Below are 25,033 nucleotides of genomic sequence, written 5' to 3' on the forward strand. Positions count from 1 at the left end.
GGTTGTCTTCACACGCACCTGGCTGCACGATCAGAGCTACCGGAGACAAAACACCTCTTCTACCTGACAAAAAGCATCCAAAACCCACTGAGCCACAGAGCCTCCTGACAGCTCCTAGAGAGCCCCTCTTTCTTTACTGGTCCTTTTCTAGTCCTGCCAAGAAACTGAAGGGAGGCAGAGAGGCTCAGCCAATCTACGAGACTGAAAGAAAACCAAAGTGCCTTTACTTGGCCAAAACCACCCAGTGCCTCTCGGACTTCATGCCCAAGAACATGAGGGCTAACTCTTTAGTGGCATCTTGCCCACAGAAGCTTGGACAGCCCAGCTGGAAGTTGTCCTTAGTACAACTGGGCAAATAACAAATATTTCAGCTCATCTGTGACTTGAAAGACCAGAAACACAAGGCTACCACCCGTTGGACCATAGGGAACTTAAGAGAGAAAAAAACAACGGGCGGAAAAGGTAAAAACAGGGGAAATCAAATGTTTGTTGCAGCAACACTTGAAACCTTTCACTTCCAATTTGATCTCGCCAAGCACTTTGGAATAATAGCTTGCATGCTTTCATCATCAAGGAAGGCTGTGAGTAAATACGGTTTCCAGGCAAAAACCTAGTCATTTCCTTCAGAAAAATGTAAATTGGGCAACACTTCCACTTCCACAGACCCTCCAGCGTGTTATTTCCATAAAACTGTTTGGGGAAACTACACAAGCCTGCAAAACGTGTCTGGGCTGATGAGCGTACAGACTTCACCAACAATTACATGGAAAACATTCACCAGCTTTTGTCAAAAGGAGGAGAAGTCAGGCAGAATTACACGCTGAACTCCCCCACTTTGCTTATGAGCGCACAATCTATTCGGCAGAGACAGGCTACGCTGTGATTCACTCCCTCAGCAATCTGCCCCATCGAGAACAAAAGGCACAGGGGAGGTGCAAATATTGTCCAGCCAAGGGCCCAGCACCACTCCTGGCATGGGTGCTCCCTGAATGGGAGCAATCCCATTCACTACAGACCCGCACTGCGGGCAGAGCGATACAATGCCACGGACCCTACAGATCAGCACCTCTGGCTGCCTTGCTTAGCGAACATCTGGTTCATTAACAACACTCTGTGCTTAAAGAAGCCTTAAGTGCAATCTATACTTTACAATACAACCATGCCAGAAAGCAGGATCAGTAAAACCACCATCTACAGCAGAATCTAAAAGAGGACAGGCCAGGAGCTGTGAGAATAATTGTGACACTCTTAATTTAATAACGCTTCACGTGGATAACGTTATTCTCTTACATTGCTGACGTTCTGAGCGTTGACTTTGGACTGCAGCATTACAGGCGTGTCAGAAGGTATGGAAACCTGCGTCTTATCTCTGTCCCAGGCCTCGTGATACAGACGCTAAGGAGAAAGGAAGCATAATGACATTTCATCATAGTCTGAACACTCCAAAAAAACAAAAACAAACACAAACAAAACAGCACCACCACCACCACCACGTGCAGGAACTTTGTAGTAATGCCGATTGGCATCAGTTCCAAATTAAGCATTCTCACAGTAAAGGCTATCTTGTTTATTATTCTTCCAGACTACGCTTTGAACACCGTTGTAGGATCGACCACAGGAAAACAAACAAACAAACAAACAAACAAACAAACAAAAAGAACATCACCACATAAAGTGAAAGGTGTATGAAAGGTAAGCTCACGTCACTGATCTGCAAAGCGTTGATCTTAGCCTGGACAACATCTGGCGTGTCAGTAATGCTGGTGAATTTCATCTCCTCTGGCCGTGTGCGATACAACCTCTCATTCAGGAGCTCCTGGGCTCTCTTTGCTTTAACCACGTCCACAGAACCTTCCGTCAACCAACCAATGCCACGCAACCATTCCAGGTCGGACTTGTACACGTTCTACAAACAAACCAGGGGTTACTCCAATTGCAGTGGCAACGACAGGCACAGAGAGCTCCTGTACAAGGCTTTGCCCAAGCTCCTTCTCCCATAGTTACGCAGCAAGCAGTCAATAAATAAATACTTACACCGGCCTATCAGGCCCTTTGCATGCTCCCCTACACCCCACATTTGCACAACAATGAAATTAATGGTCTCATGAAAATACGCGCTACACGCAAATAAATTCGGCAAGTTACACGTTTTTCAGAAGACCAAAACCACATCTGAAACATACATTTCACTTTTAAGAGAACTGCCCAAAACACTTCTGGCCCCCCACACCGTAAACTCTACAGATTTGGAAGGCACCATCCCTCATCCCTGTGAATTAAAAAAACATACCAGAACTGATTGCGGGCATATGAACAAACGTTTGAAAGGATATTTGCACACTCACAAACAAGCAGGGGCTCACACCCGTGCCTTAAACCTTCCGTACGGTTACTCTCACTCACATCACTCTGCAGGTCATAGGCCTTCCTCGCATGGATCACGTCATTCTGGTCAGGCAGACAGGTCCACTCGTGGAGGTGCTGACGGTAGTCCACATCACTGACTAGCGTCTGGCACTCCTTGGCTGCCTGGACGGACATCGCATCGACCGGTATGTGGATCCGGGCCTTTGAATCGTGGTATGCCTTCCGGTAGAGTCGGTCGTTCTGCAGCTGCATCACACGTGCAGCCCACGACAGTTTGGGATCCTCCTTTGCAGTTCGGCACCCAATGTAGTGCCCCTTCTGTTTCTCGTGCGTTTCTTTGTACTTGTACTGATAAATGCAAAAAGAAAGCAAACAGGCAACTCTCACAGGCAAAACTCAGGTCCACTCCAAATGCAGTCACTCAGGGACCCAGAAGAGAGACTCCCCAAATCATCACTGACTCTTGAAAAGTATGGCTGGCTTTTCTTAAGACTTGCAAACAATGAATAACGGCATTGAAGCGGACACCTGTGCGCATCGTAAGATCACTCTGAGCACCAGCCACACTTCACACCTTTACAGGGAATAGGCTTAATAGTGAGGATTTCAAGAACTACTGTGTGTTCAGCAGCAAGCCACAGTTGTGCCCCTGCTAAAATCAGCTTTAAATTATCACTGGTGTCTGAAAGGTAACAGTTTGTTACCTAGCGCTCCTAGCAAGTTCACAAACACATCACACGCACCCTCCCAGGCACAGAGCACTTACCAAGAGGCAATTTCAAGCTGCAGAAAGACAGACGTGCTCAGTACAGGTTTCAAAATAACACAGCGTTACAAAACACTCACTGTACTCCTGCTAGCTGAAACGCGTTTCTCTCGGTTCTGCTGCGCTTGACACACAAAGAGACAGGCAGAGCAAAAACTTTAAAGGAGGACCGTACCTCACTAGCAATGTCTCTGGAAGCCTTGGCATGCTTGATGGGAATGGCGTCTGCTCTTATGTCATAGCTTTTCGCCTTGGCCTCCTCCCAGGCCTTCTGATAAAGTTTCTGTAAAATGGGTGATTAATTTTGATTACATCTAGTCAAGACGCTGGAACAGTGATTTTTTTTCTTGAAGCCCACTGTCTTGCGGCTTTACAGCTTGGATGCCTTCTTTGCCCCCCGTAACTGTGAGGGTTACAGCAATGAGTCTCACAAGTCTCTCTACAGAAAATTCGTGACTTACAAATTAACGTAGGCTCAAACCCCAAAACATAAAACGGTGGCTGAAGCATCCCTGAAAAGACCCCACAGCACCCCACTAAGCGACTTTTGCTGACCAGTGCACTAATTCACCGTTTACGCCTCAAACGGACAATCTGACCCAGAGAGCTCTGCGCCTACGTGCCGCCACACCTGTGAACGCAGCAAGACCTTGCAACCGTCCGTCAGAGGTTGTCTTCACACGCACCTGGCTGCACGATCAGAGCTACCGGAGACAAAACACCTCTTCTACCTGACAAAAAGCATCCAAAACCCACTGAGCCACAGAGCCTCCTGACAGCTCCTAGAGAGCCCCTCTTTCTTTACTGGTCCTTTTCTAGTCCTGCCAAGAAACTGAAGGGAGGCAGAGAGGCTCAGCCAATCTACGAGACTGAAAGAAAACCAAAGTGCCTTTACTTGGCCAAAACCACCCAGTGCCTCTCGGACTTCATGCCCAAGAACATGAGGGCTAACTCTTTAGTGGCATCTTGCCCACAGAAGCTTGGACAGCCCAGCTGGAAGTTGTCCTTAGTACAACTGGGCAAATAACAAATATTTCAGCTCATCTGTGACTTGAAAGACCAGAAACACAAGGCTACCACCCGTTGGACCATAGGGAACTTAAGAGAGAAAAAAACAACGGGCGGAAAAGGTAAAAACAGGGGAAATCAAATGTTTGTTGCAGCAACACTTGAAACCTTTCACTTCCAATTTGATCTCGCCAAGCACTTTGGAATAATAGCTTGCATGCTTTCATCATCAAGGAAGGCTGTGAGTAAATACGGTTTCCAGGCAAAAACCTAGTCATTTCCTTCAGAAAAATGTAAATTGGGCAACACTTCCACTTCCACAGACCCTCCAGCGTGTTATTTCCATAAAACTGTTTGGGGAAACTACACAAGCCTGCAAAACGTGTCTGGGCTGATGAGCGTACAGACTTCACCAACAATTACATGGAAAACATTCACCAGCTTTTGTCAAAAGGAGGAGAAGTCAGGCAGAATTACACGCTGAACTCCCCCACTTTGCTTATGAGCGCACAATCTATTCGGCAGAGACAGGCTACGCTGTGATTCACTCCCTCAGCAATCTGCCCCATCGAGAACAAAAGGCACAGGGGAGGTGCAAATATTGTCCAGCCAAGGGCCCAGCACCACTCCTGGCATGGGTGCTCCCTGAATGGGAGCAATCCCATTCACTACAGACCCGCACTGCGGGCAGAGCGATACAATGCCACGGACCCTACAGATCAGCACCTCTGGCTGCCTTGCTTAGCGAACATCTGGTTCATTAACAACACTCTGTGCTTAAAGAAGCCTTAAGTGCAATCTATACTTTACAATACAACCATGCCAGAAAGCAGGATCAGTAAAACCACCATCTACAGCAGAATCTAAAAGAGGACAGGCCAGGAGCTGTGAGAATAATTGTGACACTCTTAATTTAATAACGCTTCACGTGGATAACGTTATTCTCTTACATTGCTGACGTTCTGAGCGTTGACTTTGGACTGCAGCATTACAGGCGTGTCAGAAGGTATGGAAACCTGTGTCTTATCTCTGTCCCAGGCCTCGTGATACAGACGCTAAGGAGAAAGGAAGCATAATGACATTTCATCATAGTCTGAACACTCCAAAAAAACAAAAACAAACACAAACAAAACAGCACCACCACCACCACCACGTGCAGGAACTTTGTAGTAATGCCGATTGGCATCAGTTCCAAATTAAGCATTCTCACAGTAAAGGCTATCTTGTTTATTATTCTTCCAGACTACGCTTTGAACACCGTTGTAGGATCGACCACAGGAAAACAAACAAACAAACAAACAAACAAACAAACAAAAAGAACATCACCACATAAAGTGAAAGGTGTATGAAAGGTAAGCTCACGTCACTGATCTGCAAAGCGTTGATCTTAGCCTGGACAACATCTGGCGTGTCAGTAATGCTGGTGAATTTCATCTCCTCTGGCCGTGTGCGATACAACCTCTCATTCAGGAGCTCCTGGGCTCTCTTTGCTTTAACCACGTCCACAGAACCTTCCGTCAACCAACCAATGCCACGCAACCATTCCAGGTCGGACTTGTACACGTTCTACAAACAAACCAGGGGTTACTCCAATTGCAGTGGCAACGACAGGCACAGAGAGCTCCTGTACAAGGCTTTGCCCAAGCTCCTTCTCCCATAGTTACGCAGCAAGCAGTCAATAAATAAATACTTACACCGGCCTATCAGGCCCTTTGCATGCTCCCCTACACCCCACATTTGCACAACAATGAAATTAATGGTCTCATGAAAATACGCGCTACACGCAAATAAATTCGGCAAGTTACACGTTTTTCAGAAGACCAAAACCACATCTGAAACATACATTTCACTTTTAAGAGAACTGCCCAAAACACTTCTGGCCCCCCACACCGTAAACTCTACAGATTTGGAAGGCACCATCCCTCATCCCTGTGAATTAAAAAAACATACCAGAACTGATTGCGGGCATATGAACAAACGTTTGAAAGGATATTTGCACACTCACAAACAAGCAGGGGCTCACACCCGTGCCTTAAACCTTCCGTACGGTTACTCTCACTCACATCACTCTGCAGGTCATAGGCCTTCCTCGCATGGATCACGTCATTCTGGTCAGGCAGACAGGTCCACTCGTGGAGGTGCTGACGGTAGTCCACATCACTGACTAGCGTCTGGCACTCCTTGGCTGCCTGGACGGACATCGCATCGACCGGTATGTGGATCCGGGCCTTTGAATCGTGGTATGCCTTCCGGTAGAGTCGGTCGTTCTGCAGCTGCATCACACGTGCAGCCCACGACAGTTTGGGATCCTCCTTTGCAGTTCGGCACCCAATGTAGTGCCCCTTCTGTTTCTCGTGCGTTTCTTTGTACTTGTACTGATAAATGCAAAAAGAAAGCAAACAGGCAACTCTCACAGGCAAAACTCAGGTCCACTCCAAATGCAGTCACTCAGGGACCCAGAAGAGAGACTCCCCAAATCATCACTGACTCTTGAAAAGTATGGCTGGCTTTTCTTAAGACTTGCAAACAATGAATAACGGCATTGAAGCGGACACCTGTGCGCATCGTAAGATCACTCTGAGCACCAGCCACACTTCACACCTTTACAGGGAATAGGCTTAATAGTGAGGATTTCAAGAACTACTGTGTGTTCAGCAGCAAGCCACAGTTGTGCCCCTGCTAAAATCAGCTTTAAATTATCACTGGTGTCTGAAAGGTAACAGTTTGTTACCTAGCGCTCCTAGCAAGTTCACAAACACATCACACGCACCCTCCCAGGCACAGAGCACTTACCAAGAGGCAATTTCAAGCTGCAGAAAGACAGACGTGCTCAGTACAGGTTTCAAAATAACACAGCGTTACAAAACACTCACTGTACTCCTGCTAGCTGAAACGCGTTTCTCTCGGTTCTGCTGCGCTTGACACACAAAGAGACAGGCAGAGCAAAAACTTTAAAGGAGGACCGTACCTCACTAGCAATGTCTCTGGAAGCCTTGGCATGCTTGATGGGAATGGCGTCTGCTCTTATGTCATAGCTTTTCGCCTTGGCCTCCTCCCAGGCCTTCTGATAAAGTTTCTGTAAAATGGGTGATTAATTTTGATTACATCTAGTCAAGACGCTGGAACAGTGATTTTTTTTCTTGAAGCCCACTGTCTTGCGGCTTTACAGCTTGGATGCCTTCTTTGCCCCCCGTAACTGTGAGGGTTACAGCAATGAGTCTCACAAGTCTCTCTACAGAAAATTCGTGACTTACAAATTAACGTAGGCTCAAACCCCAAAACATAAAACGGTGGCTGAAGCATCCCTGAAAAGACCCCACAGCACCCCACTAAGCGACTTTTGCTGACCAGTGCACTAATTCACCGTTTACGCCTCAAACGGACAATCTGACCCAGAGAGCTCTGCGCCTACGTGCCGCCACACCTGTGAACGCAGCAAGACCTTGCAACCGTCCGTCAGAGGTTGTCTTCACACGCACCTGGCTGCACGATCAGAGCTACCGGAGACAAAACACCTCTTCTACCTGACAAAAAGCATCCAAAACCCACTGAGCCACAGAGCCTCCTGACAGCTCCTAGAGAGCCCCTCTTTCTTTACTGGTCCTTTTCTAGTCCTGCCAAGAAACTGAAGGGAGGCAGAGAGGCTCAGCCAATCTACGAGACTGAAAGAAAACCAAAGTGCCTTTACTTGGCCAAAACCACCCAGTGCCTCTCGGACTTCATGCCCAAGAACATGAGGGCTAACTCTTTAGTGGCATCTTGCCCACAGAAGCTTGGACAGCCCAGCTGGAAGTTGTCCTTAGTACAACTGGGCAAATAACAAATATTTCAGCTCATCTGTGACTTGAAAGACCAGAAACACAAGGCTACCACCCGTTGGACCATAGGGAACTTAAGAGAGAAAAAAACAACGGGCGGAAAAGGTAAAAACAGGGGAAATCAAATGTTTGTTGCAGCAACACTTGAAACCTTTCACTTCCAATTTGATCTCGCCAAGCACTTTGGAATAATAGCTTGCATGCTTTCATCATCAAGGAAGGCTGTGAGTAAATACGGTTTCCAGGCAAAAACCTAGTCATTTCCTTCAGAAAAATGTAAATTGGGCAACACTTCCACTTCCACAGACCCTCCAGCGTGTTATTTCCATAAAACTGTTTGGGGAAACTACACAAGCCTGCAAAACGTGTCTGGGCTGATGAGCGTACAGACTTCACCAACAATTACATGGAAAACATTCACCAGCTTTTGTCAAAAGGAGGAGAAGTCAGGCAGAATTACACGCTGAACTCCCCCACTTTGCTTATGAGCGCACAATCTATTCGGCAGAGACAGGCTACGCTGTGATTCACTCCCTCAGCAATCTGCCCCATCGAGAACAAAAGGCACAGGGGAGGTGCAAATATTGTCCAGCCAAGGGCCCAGCACCACTCCTGGCATGGGTGCTCCCTGAATGGGAGCAATCCCATTCACTACAGACCCGCACTGCGGGCAGAGCGATACAATGCCACGGACCCTACAGATCAGCACCTCTGGCTGCCTTGCTTAGCGAACATCTGGTTCATTAACAACACTCTGTGCTTAAAGAAGCCTTAAGTGCAATCTATACTTTACAATACAACCATGCCAGAAAGCAGGATCAGTAAAACCACCATCTACAGCAGAATCTAAAAGAGGACAGGCCAGGAGCTGTGAGAATAATTGTGACACTCTTAATTTAATAACGCTTCACGTGGATAACGTTATTCTCTTACATTGCTGACGTTCTGAGCGTTGACTTTGGACTGCAGCATTACAGGCGTGTCAGAAGGTATGGAAACCTGCGTCTTATCTCTGTCCCAGGCCTCGTGATACAGACGCTAAGGAGAAAGGAAGCATAATGACATTTCATCATAGTCTGAACACTCCAAAAAAACAAAAACAAACACAAACAAAACAGCACCACCACCACCACCACGTGCAGGAACTTTGTAGTAATGCCGATTGGCATCAGTTCCAAATTAAGCATTCTCACAGTAAAGGCTATCTTGTTTATTATTCTTCCAGACTACGCTTTGAACACCGTTGTAGGATCGACCACAGGAAAACAAACAAACAAACAAACAAACAAACAAACAAAAAGAACATCACCACATAAAGTGAAAGGTGTATGAAAGGTAAGCTCACGTCACTGATCTGCAAAGCGTTGATCTTAGCCTGGACAACATCTGGCGTGTCAGTAATGCTGGTGAATTTCATCTCCTCTGGCCGTGTGCGATACAACCTCTCATTCAGGAGCTCCTGGGCTCTCTTTGCTTTAACCACGTCCACAGAACCTTCCGTCAACCAACCAATGCCACGCAACCATTCCAGGTCGGACTTGTACACGTTCTACAAACAAACCAGGGGTTACTCCAATTGCAGTGGCAACGACAGGCACAGAGAGCTCCTGTACAAGGCTTTGCCCAAGCTCCTTCTCCCATAGTTACGCAGCAAGCAGTCAATAAATAAATACTTACACCGGCCTATCAGGCCCTTTGCATGCTCCCCTACACCCCACATTTGCACAACAATGAAATTAATGGTCTCATGAAAATACGCGCTACACGCAAATAAATTCGGCAAGTTACACGTTTTTCAGAAGACCAAAACCACATCTGAAACATACATTTCACTTTTAAGAGAACTGCCCAAAACACTTCTGGCCCCCCACACCGTAAACTCTACAGATTTGGAAGGCACCATCCCTCATCCCTGTGAATTAAAAAAACATACCAGAACTGATTGCGGGCATATGAACAAACGTTTGAAAGGATATTTGCACACTCACAAACAAGCAGGGGCTCACACCCGTGCCTTAAACCTTCCGTACGGTTACTCTCACTCACATCACTCTGCAGGTCATAGGCCTTCCTCGCATGGATCACGTCATTCTGGTCAGGCAGACAGGTCCACTCGTGGAGGTGCTGACGGTAGTCCACATCACTGACTAGCGTCTGGCACTCCTTGGCTGCCTGGACGGACATCGCATCGACCGGTATGTGGATCCGGGCCTTTGAATCGTGGTATGCCTTCCGGTAGAGTCGGTCGTTCTGCAGCTGCATCACACGTGCAGCCCACGACAGTTTGGGATCCTCCTTTGCAGTTCGGCACCCAATGTAGTGCCCCTTCTGTTTCTCGTGCGTTTCTTTGTACTTGTACTGATAAATGCAAAAAGAAAGCAAACAGGCAACTCTCACAGGCAAAACTCAGGTCCACTCCAAATGCAGTCACTCAGGGACCCAGAAGAGAGACTCCCCAAATCATCACTGACTCTTGAAAAGTATGGCTGGCTTTTCTTAAGACTTGCAAACAATGAATAACGGCATTGAAGCGGACACCTGTGCGCATCGTAAGATCACTCTGAGCACCAGCCACACTTCACACCTTTACAGGGAATAGGCTTAATAGTGAGGATTTCAAGAACTACTGTGTGTTCAGCAGCAAGCCACAGTTGTGCCCCTGCTAAAATCAGCTTTAAATTATCACTGGTGTCTGAAAGGTAACAGTTTGTTACCTAGCGCTCCTAGCAAGTTCACAAACACATCACACGCACCCTCCCAGGCACAGAGCACTTACCAAGAGGCAATTTCAAGCTGCAGAAAGACAGACGTGCTCAGTACAGGTTTCAAAATAACACAGCGTTACAAAACACTCACTGTACTCCTGCTAGCTGAAACGCGTTTCTCTCGGTTCTGCTGCGCTTGACACACAAAGAGACAGGCAGAGCAAAAACTTTAAAGGAGGACCGTACCTCACTAGCAATGTCTCTGGAAGCCTTGGCATGCTTGATGGGAATGGCGTCTGCTCTTATGTCATAGCTTTTCGCCTTGGCCTCCTCCCAGGCCTTCTGATAAAGTTTCTGTAAAATGGGTGATTAATTTTGATTACATCTAGTCAAGACGCTGGAACAGTGATTTTTTTTCTTGAAGCCCACTGTCTTGCGGCTTTACAGCTTGGATGCCTTCTTTGCCCCCCGTAACTGTGAGGGTTACAGCAATGAGTCTCACAAGTCTCTCTACAGAAAATTCGTGACTTACAAATTAACGTAGGCTCAAACCCCAAAACATAAAACGGTGGCTGAAGCATCCCTGAAAAGACCCCACAGCACCCCACTAAGCGACTTTTGCTGACCAGTGCACTAATTCACCGTTTACGCCTCAAACGGACAATCTGACCCAGAGAGCTCTGCGCCTACGTGCCGCCACACCTGTGAACGCAGCAAGACCTTGCAACCGTCCGTCAGAGGTTGTCTTCACACGCACCTGGCTGCACGATCAGAGCTACCGGAGACAAAACACCTCTTCTACCTGACAAAAAGCATCCAAAACCCACTGAGCCACAGAGCCTCCTGACAGCTCCTAGAGAGCCCCTCTTTCTTTACTGGTCCTTTTCTAGTCCTGCCAAGAAACTGAAGGGAGGCAGAGAGGCTCAGCCAATCTACGAGACTGAAAGAAAACCAAAGTGCCTTTACTTGGCCAAAACCACCCAGTGCCTCTCGGACTTCATGCCCAAGAACATGAGGGCTAACTCTTTAGTGGCATCTTGCCCACAGAAGCTTGGACAGCCCAGCTGGAAGTTGTCCTTAGTACAACTGGGCAAATAACAAATATTTCAGCTCATCTGTGACTTGAAAGACCAGAAACACAAGGCTACCACCCGTTGGACCATAGGGAACTTAAGAGAGAAAAAAACAACGGGCGGAAAAGGTAAAAACAGGGGAAATCAAATGTTTGTTGCAGCAACACTTGAAACCTTTCACTTACTTCCAATTTGATCTCGCCAAGCACTTTGGAATAATAGCTTGCATGCTTTCATCATCAAGGAAGGCTGTGAGTAAATACGGTTTCCAGGCAAAAACCTAGTCATTTCCTTCAGAAAAATGTAAATTGGGCAACACTTCCACTTCCACAGACCCTCCAGCGTGTTATTTCCATAAAACTGTTTGGGGAAACTACACAAGCCTGCAAAACGTGTCTGGGCTGATGAGCGTACAGACTTCACCAACAATTACATGGAAAACATTCACCAGCTTTTGTCAAAAGGAGGAGAAGTCAGGCAGAATTACACGCTGAACTCCCCCACTTTGCTTATGAGCGCACAATCTATTCGGCAGAGACAGGCTACGCTGTGATTCACTCCCTCAGCAATCTGCCCCATCGAGAACAAAAGGCACAGGGGAGGTGCAAATATTGTCCAGCCAAGGGCCCAGCACCACTCCTGGCATGGGTGCTCCCTGAATGGGAGCAATCCCATTCACTACAGACCCGCACTGCGGGCAGAGCGATACAATGCCACGGACCCTACAGATCAGCACCTCTGGCTGCCTTGCTTAGCGAACATCTGGTTCATTAACAACACTCTGTGCTTAAAGAAGCCTTAAGTGCAATCTATACTTTACAATACAACCATGCCAGAAAGCAGGATCAGTAAAACCACCATCTACAGCAGAATCTAAAAGAGGACAGGCCAGGAGCTGTGAGAATAATTGTGACACTCTTAATTTAATAACGCTTCACGTGGATAACGTTATTCTCTTACATTGCTGACGTTCTGAGCGTTGACTTTGGACTGCAGCATTACAGGCGTGTCAGAAGGTATGGAAACCTGCGTCTTATCTCTGTCCCAGGCCTCGTGATACAGATGCTAAGGAGAAAGGAAGCATAATGACATTTCATCATAGTCTGAACACTCCAAAAAAACAAAAACAAACACAAACAAAACAGCACCACCACCACCACCACGTGCAGGAACTTTGTAGTAATGCCGATTGGCATCAGTTCCAAATTAAGCATTCTCACAGTAAAGGCTATCTTGTTTATTATTCTTCCAGACTACGCTTTGAACACCGTTGTAGGATCGACCACAGGAAAACAAACAAACAAACAAACAAACAAACAAACAAACAAACAAAAAGAACATCACCACATAAAGTGAAAGGTGTATGAAAGGTAAGCTCACGTCACTGATCTGCAAAGCGTTGATCTTAGCCTGGACAACATCTGGCGTGTCAGTAATGCTGGTGAATTTCATCTCCTCTGGCCGTGTGCGATACAACCTCTCATTCAGGAGCTCCTGGGCTCTCTTTGCTTTAACCACGTCCACAGAACCTTCCGTCAACCAACCAATGCCACGCAACCATTCCAGGTCGGACTTGTACACGTTCTACAAACAAACCAGGGGTTACTCCAATTGCAGTGGCAACGACAGGCACAGAGAGCTCCTGTACAAGGCTTTGCCCAAGCTCCTTCTCCCATAGTTACGCAGCAAGCAGTCAATAAATAAATACTTACACCGGCCTATCAGGCCCTTTGCATGCTCCCCTACACCCCACATTTGCACAACAATGAAATTAATGGTCTCATGAAAATACGCGCTACACGCAAATAAATTCGGCAAGTTACACGTTTTTCAGAAGACCAAAACCACATCTGAAACATACATTTCACTTTTAAGAGAACTGCCCAAAACACTTCTGGCCCCCCACACCGTAAACTCTACAGATTTGGAAGGCACCATCCCTCATCCCTGTGAATTAAAAAAACATACCAGAACTGATTGCGGGCATATGAACAAACGTTTGAAAGGATATTTGCACACTCACAAACAAGCAGGGGCTCACACCCGTGCCTTAAACCTTCCGTACGGTTACTCTCACTCACATCACTCTGCAGGTCATAGGCCTTCCTCGCATGGATCACGTCATTCTGGTCAGGCAGACAGGTCCACTCGTGGAGGTGCTGACGGTAGTCCACATCACTGACTAGCGTCTGGCACTCCTTGGCTGCCTGGACGGACATCGCATCGACCGGTATGTGGATCCGGGCCTTTGAATCGTGGTATGCCTTCCGGTAGAGTCGGTCGTTCTGCAGCTGCATCACATGTGCAGCCCACGACAGTTTGGGATCCTCCTTTGCATTTCGGCACCCAATGTAGTGCCCCTTCTGTTTCTCGTGCGTTTCTTTGTACTTGTACTGATAAATGCAAAAAAAGGTATTACAAGAAATAATGAACCTTCAATGACTATTTCACATCATTTCATATTGCTACTGATCACTAATGGATTTTTTTCATGTGATTAGATATTTTTATTTAAATTATAGAAATACTTAATATATCCTTGCTCTGTAATTACTGTTATATTGCATAGTACGTTATTATTTTCTAAGACCTGCGTAATGTTAGCAATTGTAATGCAATTTCTATTTTGGAAATTGTTGCCCATTATCCTGCACTTAATTCTAAGGAAGTGGCCTTCTAGAGGACTCTGATTTATCTTAATTTTTCACATGGCATGTAGCTTGTTATTTGATTTCCATTTCACAAACTAATTAAAAATAAATGGAGAGGAAGAACATACATCACTTGCAATATCTCTTGATGCCTTTGCACTTCGTATTGGAATTGCATCAGCTCTCATGTCATAACCCTTCATTTTGGCCTCGTCCCAGGCTTGTGTATAAAGTTTCTATACAAAAGAAGATGGAAAACGTCTGTTGAACATTCAGAAACATGGAATTTCTACATTTCATTAATTTTTTTCTTATAAATGTGATTAAATCATATTTTAAAAGAAGATCTTTATGGTTAAAGAGATGCTTACTTCTTTTGGAATTATTTTGCTATATATTTAAACGTTCTTACATGGCTAACATTAGCTGCATTGGCCTTTGCTAATAGAAGTGTCGGTGTATCAGGCATGACATGAATTGAAGTTTTGTCAGCATCCCAGGCTTCCGTGTATAATCGCTAGAAAAGAAAACAGATTTCTTTAAGACGCTGCTTTATGTGTAACATGACAAAAAAAATTTGAAAGCAGCAATTATCAAAAATACGTCTATACACAATTTAAAAAAAAAAGGAAATCTTGAAGCAAAATAGGATATATATATATACAAACTACTACATTTTTCCAACTGCCAGGGACAGTTAGCAAGCTTTAAATATCCTTATAAAATAAAGCTTCTCAAAGCAAAGCTCAAGGAGAAAACTTCGTACTTCCTTCTTCTTACTCAGGCCAAGTTGACACAGCAATTTATTGGTTTAGTGTTGCTGGGAATCTCCTCTAGGAGGAAAACTATATTCATTTCTCTACTGAAAGCTCTATTTGTAAGGGTTGTTTGACTGATGTTTCTCATTAAAGAGAAGAGGTAGGTACATTGGAATTTATTCCTCCAGGTCTGAGATTAATGGCAGAAGCCTCATTTCTAAAGAACACCAGCTATTTCCTCATAATTTGCTCATTATGCAGTATCTGATGTTCAGTCAACCACAGAGCACTATAGCAGCTGCAGTAAATGCCTCAATATTCTGCTACATCTTTTCTTGTAATATTATCATGTCACCATCTCCTCTGGATGTACCCTTACCCCTTCTCTGGAACAGCATTTCTGCAGATTTCACAGTATTGTTTAAGAAATGCAAAGACATTCAGCCTGTTTTACCAGAAATGAGTTTTGCATCGTGAGCTGAAATAACACTGATGAAATAGAATAACTATGTTGAAAAGGCATTTAGAAAAAAATAGGGACTCAGATTGGAGGAGGAGAAAAGGGAAATTAACCAAACTTTTTATTATTTGTCTTGCCTAATATCTGATTTAGGTGAAATTTTTCTGGCCATTTTTACTAAGTATTCAGTTCATATAGGGCCCTGAGATGTGATACGCTGCTCCCGTACAAAGGCTAAATTCGGACATTCATCATCTCTGAATCCACAACAACACGGTGTGTACTATTACTTTGATTTATGCATTTCCCACCTCCTGAGCAAGTTCTACTAGATAGCAATACTAGTGATGTTAAGAGAAAAAAAACAAAACCAAACAAAACTCACCTTGTTCATTATCTCAGCGTTTTGCTTGGCTAAGACCATGGCCAAAGAATCTGTCACACTAGTAAATTTAACCTGGTCTACGGGCTGACGATACTTCTTTTCACTCAGGATTTCTCCAGCTTTCTTAACTTTCTCAATGTCCACAGAACCAATAGGAACCCATCCCGTTCCCCTTAGCCATTCCAGATCTGATTTGTAAACAGCCTGAAAAATTTTGAAAGTTCATCAGATATGTGCAGGTGTGATTAAATATTAAAATAATTATGAATAAACATAACCTAGTCTATACCAGTAATTCTATATATTTATAGACAGTTTTCATATATTTATATTACAGTAGCAAAATTATGTATTTATATTACAGTAGCAAGATACAGTTTTGACACCGATTTTTATTTTTGCAGTATGTGTAAAATAATCATTAAATAACACAAAGAAGGGAGTAAGGGAAGAACTCCACAAATATCAGTGTTACACAGAAATTACACTCAGGGTTTAAGTTCTCAGGACATAGGATTTGGCAACATATATTTGATGATAGGATATAAAACATTTCACCTCTATGAATATGTCTGACACGAGATATCTCGTTTTTGTGTATCTTTTAAAAATTACATTGTACAAGACAATACATTGAATTAACAATGCGCTCACATCACTCTGTAGGTCATAGGCCTTCTTAGCGTGGATAACATCGTTCTGGTCTGGCAGACAGATCCACTGATGCAGATAGTGGCGGTAATCAATATCGCTGACCAGCTCCTGACATTTCTTCGCCAACACAATGCCCAGCATGTCCACCGGGCTGCTGAAGTGAGTCTTTGTCTTCTCAAAGGCTTTCTTGTACTCCCTGTCACTCTGGATCTTGGCTACGTGCATAGACCACATCATCTTGGGGTCATCCTCTATGTTCCGCGCTCCAATATGGTGGCCAAGCTGCTTCCGATAGCCTTCTTTGTATTTGTACTGAAATAAAGTACATTTATATCCACCTGGTACAATTTTCAAATCATAAATGGTGCATATAGTTTACCATAATCATCAATATTTTGTTATAGATAATACTATCTCTGACTTTTGTGTAACTGTATTATATATTCAATTAACTAAATGTCACACACTTCTAAAAGGTTTGATATTCCACATCCTTTTAAGATTAAAATGTAAAGGTTAACTTATTTAAGGTGTTTATCACAAAACACATTCATGAAGCTAATCTTTATTGGCCTTATATACTAACAGTTTATGTACCGATGCTGAGAGAACACCGAACAGTCTCAAAAAAAAAAAAATGCTATCTAACTCGTAGGGATGTTTTCTCAGCCTAGAATTGAAAACTGTCATAGTCATTGCATATTTTTATTTTCTGTTTCTGTGTTCAGTCATCTGGAATTTCAGTACGGCATTCCATCAAAACTTTTTTTCCTCTAAAAAAGACAACAGTTTAGAATTCTTAACACTGATTTACTAATGTGTTTATTTTAGAGAGAGTTTTTTAAAGCATTTATTTCCATTTTGAACCAGAAATGAAGTTAATTCACTCCATCATAGGATCATGTGCCTTACTGAGCATCCTACTTGAACATCCCACGGGCATCAGTCGAAACCAGTGGGCACAGAATTGATCTTCAGATTATTTTTCTTATTACTGTGATATACAGTTCATATATAAAAATACAGGCTTTCCATTCCTTTTATGCACTTAAGGCATGCAGTAGAGTCAGCAGATTGCAATATTATGCATTCTATAAATGTGAGGCGTTACATTAGAAACAACGGAACAAAAATTCTGACTGCTTTGCATTACCTAAGCCATACAGACATGATAAAAAGACTGCTTACATCACTGGCAATCTCTCGGGATGCCTTGGCAGCTTGGATAGGAATGGCATCAAAACGCAAGTCATGACCCTTCTTCTTTGAATCCTCCAAAGCTAGTTTGTATATTTTCTGTGAGAAATATATTAATATTTTTGTTTCAAAAAAAAATCAGACAATATACCCACTTCAGTTAAGCACATTTATGTAAAAAAAAAAAAGTCCCTAAACACTTAGATAGCTTAAAAGTCTGAACATAGCTCTACCTTCTCTAGAACGTTAAAAAATACAGATTCCAAAGATGGTAGATGCTTAGAAACAGGAAATAATTTCGGGAAGGGAAAGACAGGCATATTCTAATGTTTAATTTATTTATTTCCATGCCTTGCTGTGTGAAAAATTTCTAGTCTATAAAAACCCAAAATTAGATACCCAGGAGGTAACTTACAGGAAAAGAACAACCCTGATTTTAGCAGTTTAGCTGGCCACTTGTGAAGCTACACAGTTTGACAACATTATAACACTAACTGAAAAGCCAGAGATGACAAAATTGTACTTCTGAGAAATCATTTAATCCCTTCAGCTCTTTAGTTTACTCACCTGACTGTAGTTTATTTGGTTTTGTTTAGCTAGTAGGATTTCTGGTGTGTCAGGCATAACATGAACCATAGTCTTATCTTTATTCCATGCTTCAGTGTATAAATGCTAAGAAAGAATACAGGAAGACATTAATGCTGTTTTCTAATACAAGTTGAATACTTGTAATTTAGGTAAAATGCAGAGGAGACTAGGTAAAATCACAGGAAATACAGCAAAAATAAATGCTTATATATTTGCTCAGGTAGATATACCATCATAATAAAAGAAAATTTATCTGAGAAAAATTACCAACATTTAGAAAACTGCCACTTTACTTTAGAGGAAGGAATAAACTAATGCATTATTAGTGGTAACTACATAGACATACCAAAGAAGATTAAGTAGTAGTATGCACAATACCATTACTAATTTGAGCCTTACATTACATGTTCTTACCAGTTTTGATTAAAAAAGCTGAACACTACTTCGAAAATGTATCATTTCTAAACTTTAGCATTACTTGCAGTCATCGTGTTTCTAGTCCTGTGTCTCTAAGGTTTAGCCAGAGAGTGCTGATAAGTCAGTTAACAAACCAAGACTCACCTTGTTCATCGTCTCTGCATTCTGCTTGGCTAAGACCATCTCCAGAGAATCAGTGACACTAGTAAACTTGATTGTGTCTGGAGGCTGACGGTATACTTTATCACTCAAGATCTCTCCTGCTTTCTTGGCTTTTTCAACATCCAAGGAACCAATTGGGACCCAGCCAGTGCCCCGCAACCATTCAAGGTCTGACTTGTAGTAATTCTATTACATTAAAAAAAAAAAAGTTATTCTAATAATAATGCAATTTACTTGGTGCCTCTTTTTGTAACTATATAAGTAATCCACTATCAACTTTTAATTCAAATGAATCCCAAATCTCAGGAAAAAATCTCAAAAAAAATCACTGCATTTCATCTAGATTCAAATTGAAGCCGCTATCAGGCAATGGCAAATGATAAACAGCCCAAATTTAGGAATTAGGTAATTTCATTTAAATATCAAGCAGTTAACATATCCTACAGGAAATCTAACTTTCAAGTAGCCACAGAAATTAAAAATAAGCTCTGAAAATTTGGTTCTACTACATTGGTACGTGATGGTGTATTCCACCAACGTAAATTATCAAAAACTCTCCTCCCCAAAAATAACATCAAAAGGTGCTTACATCACTCTGTAGGTCATAGGCCTTCTTAGCGTGGATAACATCGTTCTGGTCTGGCAGACAGGTCCACTGATGTAGATAGTGGCGGTAATCAATATCACTGACCAGCTCCTGACATTTCTTCGCCAACACAATGCCCAGCATGTCCACCGGGCTGCTGAAGTGAGTCTTTGTCTTCTCAAAGGCTTTCTTGTACTCCCTGTCACTCTGGATCTTGGCTACGTGCATAGACCACATCATCTTGGGGTCATCCTCTATGTTCCGCGCTCCAATATGGTGGCCAAGCTGCTTCCGATAGCCTTCTTTGTATTTGTACTGAAATATAAATCAGGGTATTATATTCCTTTAACTATATACATCTCAGTTATTCATTTTAAACTCTCCAAAATTCTCTGTAATCCATTCACCAAAAAGCTTTTAAAGCAATTTTTGAACTAATAACACGGATTCTTGGATGAAATATCTGAGATTTGAATTAGAACCCTAAATAGACTACGAATAAATTTTGAAAAATCACTTTTCTCTAATTTTAGTGAGAAATAATTCCCATTTATAGACTATATTTTCTATGTTTTTTTGAAGAAACAGTTTTGCAAGCTAATGAGATAGAGGCATTATAATGTCCATATAACTTCTTTAATTCATTAGATTTTTACATTCATGTCTTCATATATTTATAGTAATTTACTTCCAAAAAAATATTTTTCAATACCATTGTTTAACTGAAATGCCTTTTACAGAATCCAACTGACAATTTTCAGGTTTCAAAGCTCAGACGTCAGCATGCAAAGAAAAAGTAGAGTCACTTACATCACTCGCAATTTCTCTGGATGCTTTGGCAGCTTGAATGGGGATAGCATCACTTCGCAAGTCATGGCCTTTCTTTTTTGATTCTTCCATGGCATGTTTATAAAGTTTCTGTGTGAGGAATTATACAATATGATTCTTGTAACTAAACTCCATATATTACATTCTCTGCAAAACTGATTGTTTTATCTACTCTACTGACCAGCAATGTTAAGATTTATTCTAACCTTGCTTTACCTAACTTTCTTAATGCAAAGGTCCAGATCATTAGCTAAGATGAATTTTTATCAAATGAAGATCCTCGCCAAATACATTAACTAACGATTTATTCTTTTTCATTCAATTCTTTAACTAGCATAACATAGAATATAATTTTACAGATAAACTGTTCCTCTGATACAAGTAGATTAAAACTTACTTTTAAAAGCCACCTCTTACTAATGTGAATTTATTTGCCTAAACTAACATTGAACACTGGGACCACTGCTCTTCTGACTTGTTACAGAAATCACTTTTTTGATATTTCCAATGCTGGAATAAATTCTGCATCTTCCCAACAAAATGCGAGTGGCAGAAAGGACTCTCGACAATTTACTGGAGACACATAACATCTCAAAGACTATGCTCTAAACACTGTTCACCAATTTATGCATTGACTGCTGTATAGAAATGCAAACAATGTTTTTAAAGTCAGAATTTTGAGGATGACTATTGGGGGCTACTTAATGAAATTGATGGCACCATCTATATCAGGTTTATCAAAACATTGATGATCCAGCCATGATACAGATTGGATACATTTGGAGAGCTAGTACACTCACCGCACTGTAGTTTTGCATGTTCTGTTTTGCCAGTGTGATTTCAGGTGTGTCAGGCATTATGTGGATTTGTGTCTTGTCTTTATCCCAGGCCTCAGTATATAAACGCTGCGAGAGAAATAACATGTCAAAAAAAAAAAAAAAAAGATGACTATCCAGAGATCTCATAAAACATAAGGAGAATTACTGAGCTTTACTCCATGTGAACTCTGAAAAAAATTTATTCTTTCTATAGCAACAAGATTTTGTATTCACTCCTCTAGATAAATTATCTCCAGATAAAATTTTTTCAATCTAGAAGAGCTTCTGTAAAAAAAAAAAAAAAAAAAAGGCTTAGAATAAGGTTTTCCATGAAATGCTAATCAGATAGACAGAAATCTAAATTATAAGGAGAAGGCCTGATCCAAAGAGAAAATGGTTTTATTGACATAAATAGGATTGAGATCAGGCCACAGCTTCCAAAAAGCTCTTAAAATCTAAGTACTATGCTGAATTATTTTAAAAACCAGAAATTTCAAAGACAGTTCTAAAGCAGCTAGTTTATTAACTGCTAGGTTACTGGATAAATTTGATACAAAATAAGATTTATTAGAAGAACAGATACATTATTATATAAATTCTTAGATGAAAATGATTACTAAATAAACACTGGAGTATGTGGAAAGTTTCACATTTAATTGATCATTACAATTTAACTTGGTAACTTGCAACAGATTATTAAATTAGCACATGCTAAGAATAAGTTACCTGCTGATTATCAAGAATGTAACTTACACTTCTAAAGCTTTGCAGTGCTGAAACCTCATGCAGAAAACTGAGACTGCTACTGCTAGTCCTGTGTCTCTAAGGTTTAGCCAGAGAGTGCTGATAAGTCAGTTAACAAACCAAGACTCACCTTGTTCATCGTCTCTGCATTCTGCTTGGCTAAGACCATCTCCAGAGAATCAGTGACACTAGTAAACTTGATTGTGTCTGGAGGCTGACGGTATACTTTATCACTCAAGATCTCTCCTGCTTTCTTGGCTTTTTCAACATCCAAGGAACCAATTGGGACCCAGCCAGTGCCCCGCAACCATTCAAGGTCTGACTTGTAGTAAATCTATTACACAAAAAAATACAGAGGCAGTTGTCTCATGAACATTTCATACGTCTCATCTCATACAATCTCTGCAAATCCCCTCCCTCCTAGTTCAAACTGACAAACGCTAATTGTTAGCAACCCAGATTCAGATCCCAGTCCTTATCTTCAACAGGTATCATTTACCCAACAACACATTGGGGAATGGTTGAAAAGTAATAGTGTAATTAAGAGGAAATCCTGAAAGTCAGCAGAACCTTACACTGGAAGGTTTATTCCAGCAGATACAAGGCTCCACTAAGCATATCCTCACTTAAACCATTTTCCTTGACATGGAATAAAGGAATTGTCTCCACCACAATCATGCAAAAACAAAAAAACCTGTCATACTATGTCATTTCTGCTTTATATGCAGTTACTCTGTACATAAACGTTCATAACAAACAACTATTATACTTCACAGATCCATTCATTTCTAAAAATCTTTTAACCTTGCGTTTAAACAGGCAAAAAAACCCAATAATGTGGAGAAACATTATATGAGAGAGAAAGTCCAAGGAGACTCTATAGTTTATATTCCAAGGTAATAAGGTATTCTCGGAATTTCAACATTTATCAGTGAGTACTCACATCACTCTGTAGGTCATAGGCCTTCTTAGCGTGGATAACATCGTTCTGGTCTGGCAGACAGGTCCACCGATGCAGAGGGTGCTTGTAATCAATGTCGCTGACCAGCTCCTGACATTTCTTCGCCAACACAATGCCCAGCATGTCCACCGGGCTGCTGAAGTGAGTCTTTGTCTTCTCAAAGGCTTTCTTGTACTCCCTGTCACTCTGGATCTTGGCTACGTGCATAGACCACATCATCTTGGGGTCATCCTCTATGTTCCGCGCTCCAATATGGTGGCCAAGCTGCTTCCGATAGCCTTCTTTATACTTATACTGCAGGTAAAAAGATGTTCAGTGAGTTTCAGATGAGTTTTCTTCATCTTTTAAGAACAGACCCTGTGGCACAACCTGCAAAGCACTTAGTGTCTAAAACCACAGAGAATTTAGCGTGAGAAAGTATTCAGTTGATGAACTGCAGTTGGCAGCTAAAAAAGTATTCCTCTAACATCCTCTCCGTGATATTGCCTTCGCATTTCCCAAGGCAATCCCTGACCTATGGATTAAGAGCTGCTCTTAATTTACATAAGCATGTATGAGTACACAAAGTCTCCACATTCTGACATCAGCACAAAATAGTTCTATTATCTTACCCTATTCTACTCCACATAGAATCAGTGAGTACCTTTCAAATACTACAGCCAAAAAAGGTCCTTCTTAACTCTAGTTAAGTGCCTTCTTAGTGGCACTACTAGAAGACCAAATACGTATATAAAATAAATGGAAGAAGATCTAATATCAACACTTAATTATCAAAGAAACTGATCTGGCAGAAAACAAACTACAATAGATATATTTCTCACAAGAACTACATATAAATAACAAAAGATAAATACTAAAATACCAGAGACTGATGATGAGATATATTTGTAGATATTCATGACAAAAAAGGTGAAACTACAGGTCAAAAAAATAATCATATATTGAAGAAAATACAAGAAAAATATACAAAGAAACAGCAGTAGACTTCAACCGCGAGCACTCACACAGTCCCAGAAGGTGTGCTACCAAGCGCTCCTGTGTACTTACGTCACTTGCAATATCTCTGGAAGCTTTTGCAGACTTGATAGGAATGGCATCTGCCCGCAGGTCATACCCCTTTTTCTTATCTTCTTCCATTGCAAGCTTGTACAGTTTCTGAAAGAAAAACAAGCATTGCCCACCTGCCTCAAACAACACTTTCTCCTGGGCCACCACTGTCCAGGGGTGACCGTTTAGCTCCAGCTGAAACACCTACCTCACTGTAGTTCAGGCTGTTCTGCTGTGCTAGCAAAATGCCAGGCGTGTCCGGCATAATGTGAACGTTGGTTTTATCTTTCTCCCAAGCTGACGTGTACGAGCGCTGAAAAGTGAGCACCACGTGAAGTAAGATCTCACTAGCACAGGCAAATATACTCAAACACTCAACTAGCTGAAGGACTTGCAGCAGGGGCCTCTGCTTTGCACTGATTCATGCACCCCGGCGGCACTCACGCACTACAGGAGCAGGCAGCCGGAGGCAGGAAGAAAGGTGCTCCCCTCGGCTGAACTGCTCCTCCCACACCAGCCCACACATCAGCTCCAGCGCACCCTGGGCGTTAGAGGACCAAACAGCATGGGTGCCTGCCGATGGCCCAACTGACAATGCTGGGCGCTCTCCTACCGATTTCTGCAACGCCCTGCTGCCTCAGCCAGCTCAAAAGGGACGGAGTGTGGAGCAAGCCATAGGAAACAGCAGAACGGCTACACCGAGCAAAGGCAACTTGGCCTTTGCCTTCTGCAACAAAGCTCAACCGGGATGCTTACGTAAGACTCCCAAGCAATCACGCAGGGGGCGCTTGAAGAGTCAAACTCAAGGATAACTGCCCTCCAGCCCTTGTAACCACAACAGCCACCTATGTGATGGCATCTCTGTCAGGAACATATACCTCCTTTCCTTGCAGAACCAGCCTCCAACCAACTAAAGCTAGGTGCGAGTCCCCTGGCACACCTCTTCCTTTCCAGAGACTTTCCAATGCTTAACATGTTTCTTTTCAGCGTGGCACCCAATCCCTGCTCCAAATTACTCAAAACAGAGCATGCTCCAAAAC

At 42.6% G+C, this 25,033-nt stretch overlaps 1 protein-coding gene across 1 annotated transcript in view; it reads right to left on the reverse strand.

Annotated features, from left to right (window-relative positions):
* NEB (nebulin) overlaps positions 1 to 25,033 on the reverse strand; it is a 145,043-nt gene that overhangs the window by 68,564 nt on the left and 51,446 nt on the right. Inside the window, exons 55-83 of the mRNA XM_068949383.1 lie at positions 24,202 to 24,306; positions 23,994 to 24,101; positions 22,929 to 23,240; positions 22,116 to 22,319; positions 21,224 to 21,328; positions 20,406 to 20,513; positions 19,599 to 19,910; positions 18,992 to 19,195; positions 18,410 to 18,514; positions 17,834 to 17,941; positions 16,646 to 16,957; positions 15,992 to 16,195; positions 14,801 to 14,905; positions 14,517 to 14,624; positions 13,819 to 14,130; positions 13,118 to 13,321; positions 12,698 to 12,802; positions 10,911 to 11,018; positions 10,006 to 10,317; positions 9,305 to 9,508; positions 8,893 to 8,997; positions 7,110 to 7,217; positions 6,205 to 6,516; positions 5,504 to 5,707; positions 5,092 to 5,196; positions 3,309 to 3,416; positions 2,404 to 2,715; positions 1,703 to 1,906; positions 1,291 to 1,395 (exon numbers count right to left, since the gene is read on the reverse strand). Coding sequence (XP_068805484.1) covers positions 1,291 to 1,395; positions 1,703 to 1,906; positions 2,404 to 2,715; positions 3,309 to 3,416; positions 5,092 to 5,196; positions 5,504 to 5,707; positions 6,205 to 6,516; positions 7,110 to 7,217; positions 8,893 to 8,997; positions 9,305 to 9,508; positions 10,006 to 10,317; positions 10,911 to 11,018; positions 12,698 to 12,802; positions 13,118 to 13,321; positions 13,819 to 14,130; positions 14,517 to 14,624; positions 14,801 to 14,905; positions 15,992 to 16,195; positions 16,646 to 16,957; positions 17,834 to 17,941; positions 18,410 to 18,514; positions 18,992 to 19,195; positions 19,599 to 19,910; positions 20,406 to 20,513; positions 21,224 to 21,328; positions 22,116 to 22,319; positions 22,929 to 23,240; positions 23,994 to 24,101; positions 24,202 to 24,306 — 5,208 coding nt within the window. The remainder of the gene's footprint in view (positions 1 to 1,290; positions 1,396 to 1,702; positions 1,907 to 2,403; positions 2,716 to 3,308; positions 3,417 to 5,091; positions 5,197 to 5,503; positions 5,708 to 6,204; positions 6,517 to 7,109; positions 7,218 to 8,892; positions 8,998 to 9,304; positions 9,509 to 10,005; positions 10,318 to 10,910; positions 11,019 to 12,697; positions 12,803 to 13,117; positions 13,322 to 13,818; positions 14,131 to 14,516; positions 14,625 to 14,800; positions 14,906 to 15,991; positions 16,196 to 16,645; positions 16,958 to 17,833; positions 17,942 to 18,409; positions 18,515 to 18,991; positions 19,196 to 19,598; positions 19,911 to 20,405; positions 20,514 to 21,223; positions 21,329 to 22,115; positions 22,320 to 22,928; positions 23,241 to 23,993; positions 24,102 to 24,201; positions 24,307 to 25,033) is intronic.

Source organism: Struthio camelus, chromosome 6 (assembly GCF_040807025.1).
Source record: "Struthio camelus isolate bStrCam1 chromosome 6, bStrCam1.hap1, whole genome shotgun sequence".
In the NCBI taxonomy this organism is placed as follows: domain Eukaryota; kingdom Metazoa; phylum Chordata; class Aves; order Struthioniformes; family Struthionidae; genus Struthio; species Struthio camelus.